Genomic DNA, 10,287 nt, shown 5'->3' with positions numbered 1-10,287 from the left:
GTAGGCACAACAGATGTCAAAATTGCAGGGGAGTGGTTGGCCATAAGCATTTCAGTTGATTTCACCGTCCGGTAGTGTGCCAAACTCGCCACACATATTCTGGTGGCTCAGTCTTGTGGTTTACACATTGGAGAACCATGACCACTGCCACAGAAAACGCGGGACCACGAAAAATTAGAGGCGAACGATCGCTCATTGAAGCACTGGCTGAGTACCCAGGCGAGCTCGTGAAAACTGATTCTCCGAACTTTGTTTGTAGTGTGTTACCATCGCATTGGAGATGTAACAAGACGCTACCGGTTGCATTCAAAGTTGTTGCACTCGGCGATATTCCCGATGGAGTTCTCGTCTCGATCGCTGCAGGCAATGACGAGAACTTCGCCGCCGAACTTCGCAACGCGACCGCCGTCATGAAAAATCAAGTAGCGCGCTTCAATGATTTGAGATTCGTAGGCCGTAGCGGAAGAGGTGAGAGATACGTGCTGTAGTTCGCTCTGACGCGCAATGTAAAGACTCGCTCACTTACTGCATTCAGTATGGAACCAGCCATCTGGAAAACGACATGCACTCGTGAAAACATGTCATATATTATATGGGCCTCAAACATAAGTTGTCAATTTCAACTGTCTGTCTGAGAATAGCTTGATGGAGTTTTACCTGTGTTAAATTGAAATTTTTTGTCCCGATTGTTTACATCAAGTTTATTTAATTTTTTTTTCTTCTTCTTCTTCTGTTTCACCTGTGCGTAGGGAAAACGTTCACATTGACTATAACGGTGAAGACGGATCCACCTCAAGTCGCCACATATTGCAGAGCTATTAAAGTAACCGTAGATGGACCGCGGGAACCACGCAGTAAGTTCTTTCAAAATCTTTTTCTCATTTTTGGGTTGTTTGACAAATGTATTTGTGGTTCACCTGAGCCCATCGAAGAACAGGGACGTTTAGAAATTTTTAATAAGCCCTGATGTCTCGAGATTTAATAAATTGCCTCAGTGATTTAATTTTTTTCCTTGTTTGGTTGGATAAAAAAAAAAATCACTCACGTTTGCGAAAAAAATTTTCCCTGTCTGTCCAAAGAATTTAAAACTCTGATTCCGACGTTGATTTGATTTTGAAAATTAATGTACAATCAGAGATAAGTATCTCCTCCGATGAGGGAAATTCGTAATTCTATTTAGCTTTTAATATCTCGAGGTATTCGCGGCCACAACAAGCCCATTCCGAAACATCTAAGTCTGTGGTGTTTTTGCCGCAGTGGCCTGACTTTCACGATACTGTCGAAACCTAAAAACAGATAAAAAATTTGCGGGTTCATTCTGAAACGGGTGCTGCTACTTTGTTTAGATTCATGAATGCAGGCCGACTCACCACAAATAAACATACGCGGTGTTTAGATAAATAAAGCCATCCCGTTGTCTCATTCTATTGCAAAGCCACGCGTAGCGGGAACAAGTGATTTAGGCGATACACGGGTACATGATTAATGTTTAATTTGCAATTAATGATTCATAAAACGGACGCAAGCCATTGGTTGCTGCGTTAATTGAATTTATTATCGTATGTTTTGAAGAATCCATACAATACAGATGCAGGTGGCAGGACAGGTGCTGTATTCGGAATGCCGTCATTTCACCTGTCGTAGGAGGCTTTTAGAAATGCATTTGTTAATTTAATAGCATTTCTCTTTCTTCTTAATAAATCAGATAAAAAATACTCTGAAATTAGATGTCTTTGAGACAAAGAACAAGACATGACTAGAAATTAAAAGCAAATAATAAAGTGTGCTTTTGATATAGTTCTGCTAAGTTTTTTTGCAAACAGAGTAATCCAGTCAAATGTGTTGAGTTTATTTTCAATTTCAGAAAGAAACATATGTTCTGAGTGAAACTGAGTAATTAGTTTTTAGTTTTAAGCTTTATCTGATCTTGCCCTATGAAGAAAGTTCAATTTTACTTTTTGGTTACCCTTTTAAATTGAATTAGGGCAGTAATTGATTTGCTTCTTGTGTGTTTTCTTTTCTTATTTCTGACTGGACGAAGGGCAATATGGCTACATTTGTCGGGTTGGCCTCGAAATAGGATTTTTTTAGTTGATCTGGTTTTAATTGTCATAAGTGCACAGGAGCAAAAATGGCTTGCAATTTTGTGTAAAACCCAAAAAAGTCCTGACAATCAACTCTTCTCAAGTCAATTAGAAATTTTTCTTTTGAAAAGTCATCAGGAATTCCACATAATTTTTCTGAAACCCCACCAGCATCAACAAAATCTCTATTTGATGGCTGCAAGGTCAAAATGAAACTTCTAACTTGAAACCACCAAATCATATAGATGTCTAAAAATCAAAATTCATGGTTTTGTGTCCTGATAAACAAAAGAAGTAATTTGAAGCTGGACCATAGCTATGTATATAAGCAGAGGAGAAAATGACAGATTGATTATTGATAATGAAGAATTCTGTCACTGTTGGGGTATTGTGTCGTTTAATATTTTATGACATACACTGAAGAACTGTGTACAAAAAAATTTCAATTAAAAGCCAGATGTTCAGGAAATTCAATATTTCTTTTGACAAAAAAATTTAATATCGCCAGGTAAAGGTTTCAGAATTCTTTGATTCCAAAAACATTAAATCCTCTTTAAAATCAATCAAGTCATTTTATCGCTTTTATTTTACAAATTCCTCAGTGTCAATTTTTTCCCCAACTTATTGGTTTTCTATGCAAAATCATGACTCAATGTGGTTTACTCTGGTAAGGTTTAAGTGAAATGTAAGGAGTTTGTTTGGTAAAAACCACATATACATTCATTGAATTGATCCTTTTGGAGTCCCCATTTTTCCTTTGCCATCTAGAACTTTACCCCAAACCACAAAATAGAGGTTCTATCAAAGAGATCAAGCGTTGGGAATTACTTGACGTATTTAAACTGTTTCTCAAAGCTTGAGCCTTTCTTGTCACCCAGTGGATTTTGTTTCAGCAGGTTTCAGCACATCTCCAGAGTGAAACCTCAACCCCCATATTAAATTCAATACTATTAAAATAGAACCACTAAATTTTATAGAGAATGCTAACTTCAAGAAACTCTTACTCAAGATTTCTTTATCTTTGCTTACAAGTTTTCTGCCCCTGAAATAAACACATCATTTCTCAGTTGATTTGATATACACAGAATTTATTATTAAGCTTTAATTTCATGCAAGCATCAGTATATGTTTACAACAGATTTGCCTCAAAGCTTCACTTTTTTTCTTCTTTTTTTCGGTCTTATCTCTGAGTGTAATATTAATGGTGCAGCTTTGGATCCAAATAATGTGGAAAACTTGTTAAATGGATGGCAATAAAATAATTGGCCATATGTTTTTCAGTTTCTGCGTTTTTTAAATAAAAAATTGTTGTTGTCGGACATCTACGTTTCTTTTTCTGTTTTTAACGATATTAAAATTCTCTACTTAAGCTTTTCTCAAAATGCTCTGTGTACAAATTCGTTTTCTCGGAATTCACCAGCAAAATCGTTGAAAAGAATCTAAATTAACTCGGAGAAGGAGCTTTGTAATTGGAAAGCTAAAAGTTTGCAAATTGAGAACCAGATATTAAAGAGAAAGGGAATTTTTTTTTTAATTTTATTATTTTCCTGCTATTCAAAATGAAAACCGACGTAGAAATCCTCTCAAACGAGATAGAAACGAATGGTAATGAGATGGAGCGTATAAACCTATCTCAAAAGACGATTATAGATTTTGCCGCCGTTTGCCTCATGCGATCAGATGTTCTTATTCTAAGCTATAATTGATTCTCAGCTAAATTTAGGTCGACGGCTATTCCACAGCTTTAATATAATTATTACTGGTACAAAGATTCCCTGTGTTGGCGTAACTGATAATTCCTTTAGCATCCTACTGTTCACACTTGGAGAGAACGACGTTGCGGATTTTCCAGGGGAAATCCATGCTGCTTGCCTCATTTTATCGAAAATAGAAATCTTGTTAAAAGTCTGGCCGCAATGCGAAGTGTCTGCACTTGTGTGAAAGTGAAACAATTTTTACCTTCGCTGTAGCTCCTCTATGTCTTCTTACACGTTTACTAGAATTCAGATCATATGGCCGTTTCAGTGTTTTATCTCTGTATATATTCACAACAAGCAAGTATCGGCCAATAGCTTTACTTGGCTGATTCGAGATCTTAATTTACCGAAAGATTGTTGCGCTTACCTGATCGCAATTGCTTTGAAAATTTCAGTCAAAAATTGTATCAGCCCTCCAACATGCTAAGCAATGACGATTTTGGCCGTATCCCTTATTTCCGTTTACGTCCTTTTGATAAGAAAGCTATAAATAACTATGCTTCGATACTGCGTCTTGTTTGTTCTGCCATCAGTTTACCAAAAACTTAAATCTTCTCTGTACATGAGAAAGAAATGTTACCAATGTTGTTGGGGTGTGCCGGTCGAGAATCGAGATAATATTGTAGCTTTGTAGTGACTTTAAAGCTTTCGGTGATTAAATAAACGCTGATATAATTTCCTCCAACTGCAGTTTCCTCAGATGCGGAAAAATGTAAACGAAATATCAGCGAACGAGTGGCAGTTCTTAATTGAAGAGTTGAAATTCCAGAATACTTCGAATGCAAAGCGCTCTTCCAATGTCTGCCCGGTACTCTGAAGCCGTTGGCCCGTGTATTTATGCGCCCAAAACAAACCCCAACATTAATTTTCTTTATTTTATAACTCCGAAACCAACGTAAAGAATCAAAGAAACTTTTAAAGTCGTGGCTTATTTAGAGTGGTCGTGCAGACCTTTGTTACTAAGATTTTTAGCGATTTGTGGCTCTGGAAACTTGCCTGTGCCGTTTGGCATATTTCCCAAATCAAAGCTCTATTTAAAATGCGTGGAGAGAAACAACTATAGACCGGCGTCAAGTCGCCCACATAACAGGAAATTCGTTTTCTTTGACAGGGCACAGAACGCGTTCAGATGAGAGAGACCAAGCAAATGCTTACGAACAGTTTCACTTTTCGGATCGACTCTCAGAGTTGGGCTTTGAGGGTCTTCGACGCTCCATCAGGGACAACAGCTTTGCCCCCTTCACAGAGCTTCACCCAGGTCCTCTGCAGCCCGTGAAACTGCCTCCAGATGCAACTTCTGCCTTCAGTGCCCTCGCTGCCGGTAAGTTTCGTTTTCGGCAAACCCCCTTTACCCTTATCTTGTTTTTCGAACTGAACGACAAGCCATTATTTGAGTTTTATTATTTCCTCCAGCTGTTATCAAGTTGGAGGGAATGTCGTTGAAAAGTAAAGAAAGATAGCCAGACCCAAGGAAATGCTATGGACTCCGTATCCAACGTTGGTTTCCGGAAGTGTTTCATCACAAAAACGGCACTGTTTTTAGTTAGTGCAGTAAATCGCAACAGAAAAGTCGACTCTGCGTTTTGTTTTCTTTGTTAACTTTTGCGCAACTGAAAGAAGATCGAGTGGTTTTTAAGGGGTTCATTGTTGCTAACTGGTAGAAAATGGCCGAGTGAATTGTTTGTTGTCGAAGTTGCCACATGTTGGAAGCGGAAACATTTTACCCATTTACCTGTCTAGACAACAAAAACACTTCTTTCAAAAAACACACCTTTCAATTGTGTGCGAAATTTCTTTTATTTCCTATTGGGAAACTAATTATTGCTTTGTCCAGTGCACAAGAAGCGAACGAGTGTTTTGGCAGGTTACCTAGAAGTCACTGATTCGAAGGTTTCGTTTTCTAAATAGGTCCTTGGGGGTTTTGCAGTCTACGTTCTTTGGTGAATTCATGAACTATTCATGAACTAGAAACTCAGGTGCTATTTGTCGGACACCAAGTGCAAACAAGATTGCTCTCGTTGAAGGTTGATCTTTCCGCTTTTAGAATAGTACTTCCATCTGTCTCGTCTCAAATCAAGATTTAGCACTTTGGTCGTAAATTTTTTTTTGGCAAAGATTCGTTTCAGTTTTCACAATTTTTAGTCCTGTATGGGCCGTTTAGCCGGTAACGATGTAAAATTTGACTTCTCAGGCTTTGATGTTGCAGGAACGTTGAGGCCACTTCAATCAAAAGCAAATCTGCTCTGTTGTAATTCTAAATACTTCAAAATTGAAAGAGTGCCACAATTGATCGGAAGCGAGTTTAGGGCGCTGGCCGGTAGTTCACCTTGATATGAATTCGAAAGACAAGACAAGCTTTCAATTTTGGTTGTCACAATTTCCTTCTGCTTCAAATAATAGCCCCAAAAGTTAAGTGCGAACTGTGTAACATCGATAGCATGCGGTCAACCAGTTTTGTTTTTTTAATTACATTTGACTTTGGGAACTAATTGTTTTAGGTGCTCTCTAATTGTGTGGTTGATGGTCTGTCCATTGGTTTCACTATCAGTGATTACAGTTAAACTCGAGAGCGATGGTTTTTAGGACTCGGAATACACCTACCTAAAGCTACGCTCAAAACAGTTACTGTACTGACTCTTCATTAAAACCGGTAAAAAAAGATACATATAATCGAGCTCTTCTTTGAACGCGCGTGTTCATTTTGCCCTTGGCGATCGCCGTGTGATAAATGGAGAAAGGAAATGAGCGGTCTCGTGTAAAGCTTATTTTCAAAATTAATCCACTGTAGGGTTTGAACTTTAACAGTATCCAAAACAAGTGACATGTTTGCTGCTTTTTTATTCACAGACAACAATCAAATTCGTTCACCATCGACGTGGGGTTTCCACAGCTTTCCGAGCTTCTTACCGCCCCATCCACCGCCTGAAGCTCCGGTGAACTTGTCTGCGCTGAGTGCTCTGCAACCAAACGGGCTTCCACCTCCAAGACCGCAGGTGAACTTGCCGAACACAAATGGAAACGTACCAATGCTACCTCACTACTCGGAGCCGCGTTTTCAGGGCATTGCGCAGTTTCCTTTTCGTTCATCGCCGCAAGCGACGACGAACACGACTCTTACAACAGTCGCAGACGGTATAGCAGGAGGGATGAATCAAGTCTGTCCGGCCCCGCCTCTGGATGCAGCTCACAGCATGTTCTCTTCACAATGCCAGCAGTTGAACGCGGCGCCCGGAACGAATTCTGTTATGAACAATTCGATGTTGAACAACAATAGCTTGCCAAATGGCATGGTGAACAACGGCTATACGTTTCGCCCACAACCGTTCATGCAGCAAACGGCAATGACCAAAGGAAACATGCCTATAACACAAACTACCTCCACCTCTATGGTTGGACCCATGTCTCAGGCGAACACGACCAGTGGGGTGTCGTTCCCCCTATCGAGACCCGGTGTGGTCCCCTTAGTGGGACAAACCATGGGGGTTGGAAGCCCCGCCGTTTCACAGAGGATACCTCTGCCTCTAGGCAACGTAGATTTGAACAGTGTGGGTGGTTTCAACACTCTGTCAAGGAGTGAAGGACATGGAATGATCACGCTAAAGCAGGAACCCATTGATAACATGTCCAACCATGTTGTTAATCACCACACGGGACTCGAGGTGTCGCACGCCGATACAGCGCTACACGAACGCAACGGTACCACAACTCCCAAGGGAGTATGGAGACCGTACTAGTGGCAAAAATCTCTTAGAATCGTGTAGTTGTGTACACAAGTCGAGTACTTTGTTGGCTATTTAATTTTAAATTTTAAAACCTGCTCTTAGATGCGGGCAGAATTCTCGAAATTACAGCCGAGTGGCTGTTTGTTTTAGAACATACATTTCAATATCAGTAGCACTTCACACTGAGTAGAGCCATGTTAAAGTTTGCAATCGCTTTTAGAACTCGATTAGACCAAGTCTCGAAATTCACGCGTTAGTGCATTTATACAAATCGTTGAAAAGTATTGACAACGCACCCAATGTCCTTCAAAATTGGGCTGTGGATCTTTTTTATTCGCAAATTCGGTTTTGTTTCTTATTTATTTATTGCTCGTGTGCCTCGAGAGGTTATAGCGTTAGGCGCCGCAAGAGGAGGCAGAATCCCACATTGAAATTAAAATATAATAAACTAAGCATGGAAAAGTACCATAATATGGAAAGAGAGCTAAAGAATATAGTATTGATATTTATATACATGTATTATTTGAAACCCTCGGAAAATATGTTTGAAGTGAAATGAAATTTCAAGACTTAATAACATGCTGCGCGTGAGATTATCATTAAATTCTTAAATGCTACAACATATTTCTGTATCATCATTGTCGTTATTATTATTATTATCACATTCTATTTATGTAAAATTATATATTCCCTCGCTGAATTTCCTGTTGATCGTAAGTTGGTGTTATTTTTGTCCCCCAACTTTATTTTTGCAAGATTCGCCTGTTTGTCCTTCTGTTTTTTTTTTCTGTTTGTTTTTTTCACCGAGTAGCTGAGAGTGGAAACGATCCAAATTCAACTTTTTTTTAAGGACTAAGCAACGCGTCAAATTTTGCGTTGAAATTCAGGCCGCTATGTAACTGACTTACTAAACAATTCGGTGACCATACAAACCGGAGGAAGAAAATGTAAAATTATTACGACTCAGTAATCAATGCATTTCTTATTTTAGCGTTAAATAGTACTAAATTTATAAAATTGAGATCCGATAAAATTTTCACTGAAGAGATAAACTCATTTTAATAGCACGTGTAAAAATTTAACAGGAAGTCTAATTATATTCTGATTTTGTAAAATGCATGTTTTATTGTTAGTTGTTTTACTTGATTATTGTAATTCAAAAAAATAGAAATTAATGAACAGTTAAAACGCAGGATTCTACTGAAGTGTTCATGATGGCAATAACAATTTAGTTTAGTTACCGCAGACGCCACAACAACGGCGAATCAGTGGTTTTCCAATTAATAAATGACTGTAACACAATTTTAGATCCTTATTGTAAAATACATGAATAAACACTAATTTGTAAACTTAGTGGATCGAAATAAAACTATTTAAAAGAGTTCAAAGAGACGGTATGTTATATAAAAACAACCCAAGTGGTTAAGTAAGTAAAGGCATAAGTGATATTGATGGTGTGATCTTTAAACGGAAGTTGTTTTCGACTGAAATGACTTATCACGCGATAGTTTCATTCAAGTGGAACTCGAAAGTCACGAACGTTTAATTATCAACTTCAATAACTGGGAAAACGTTAAAATTGTCGTCAATAACTTAAGTAAGTCCTAAATTACCACTTAAAAAGGCCAAAAGCTTCATTCTCGACTTTATTCGAGGATTCATTAAAGTTGTATTTACAGACGATACGACGAAGTTGCCCTTGACTGCCGTTAACGACACCACCAAAGTTAGGCAGTAAAATGTTTACTCTCCGATTAGATGAGCATTCTATAGCTGTCTTTCGGTGTATAAGAAGATTTAAAGCCTGTTTAAGACGTGCGTGATCTTCGGTGTTAAATCTTAATCTCTCCAAGCAGCAACACCGATCACAACAAAGAGAGCTATTATTATGCGCCCTCAGCTGGGCGTCAAGCCATGTTAAATTGTTCGTTACGGGAGCACGGAAGTTCTGTTATCTCTGGCCCTGAAATACGCGTGATTTAATATAAAACATACCGCCAATTCGACAAAAAGAAGACAATGTTGAAAAATGCCAACTACGTTCTAACATTGACCTTCTCCGGGTGGTATTAAAATAAGGTGCTTAGAATTTACATGCGACCGTCATTGTTGTCATTCCAAACGAGAAAGGAAAACAACTATTTCAACGCGACAAGAAAACGTGACTTGGGTCTTAAGAGTTCGTGAACTTTCAAGAGTGTTGTGGTATGTTTGGAAGTGTTGAACAAGGACTTAACTGGATTCTGCATCTAAATTAACTTGCTTACGTAATAGTGACTTAACTCGAGCTGGGAGATCAATTCTGTGTTTTTATTCCTTTTTTATTTGTTATTATCATTATTGTTATTTAATATTATTCGTTTTTTTGGACACATCTTCTCCGGAAATACATGACTTAAGCTAGCGTAAGCGAGTTTCTGCCGGGGCATGTCCGAATCTTCGCTGTTAGCAGTTTTTTTTTTTTTTCTGGAGAATTGAGCGACGTAATAAATAATGTCAGTGCGTGTTCAACCACGTGCGCCCCTTTTCAACACCAATCAAACCTTTCACAGACGGTCAACGAGCTTGGTTGTTTTGGCTGAAAACAAATCTGCTAAATTGCATTATGTATAGACTGGACAAGGGACAAATCATCTTATGATTTTGTGGGAGATTTTAAGTACAGACCTAACCGCCAATTAAAAGATATAGGCAAATATAACAACTGAATGTTAAACGGGGGGA

At 38.5% G+C, this 10,287-nt stretch overlaps 1 protein-coding gene across 1 annotated transcript; it reads left to right on the top strand.

Moving 5' to 3' along the window:
* Positions 1-16: 16 nt before the first annotated feature.
* LOC110069333 (runt-related transcription factor 1-like) lies at positions 17-8,185 on the top strand. Its single transcript, XM_020776844.2, has 4 exons — positions 17-468; positions 750-854; positions 4,953-5,162; positions 6,689-8,185. The coding sequence occupies exons 1-4, from the start codon at positions 138-140 to the stop codon at positions 7,573-7,575; spliced, it is 1,533 nt and encodes a 510-aa protein (XP_020632503.2). The 5' UTR covers positions 17-137; the 3' UTR covers positions 7,576-8,185.
* The last annotated feature ends 2,102 nt before the right edge of the window (positions 8,186-10,287 follow it).

The sequence above is a fragment of the Orbicella faveolata genome, unplaced genomic scaffold, assembly GCF_042242905.1.
Source record: "Orbicella faveolata isolate gen_17 unplaced genomic scaffold, um_ofav_v1 contig_12, whole genome shotgun sequence".
Classification (NCBI taxonomy): Eukaryota; Metazoa; Cnidaria; class Anthozoa; order Scleractinia; family Merulinidae; genus Orbicella; species Orbicella faveolata.
Note: the sequence above shows the minus strand (reverse complement) of the source record. Positions and strands in the feature narration are given on the sequence as shown.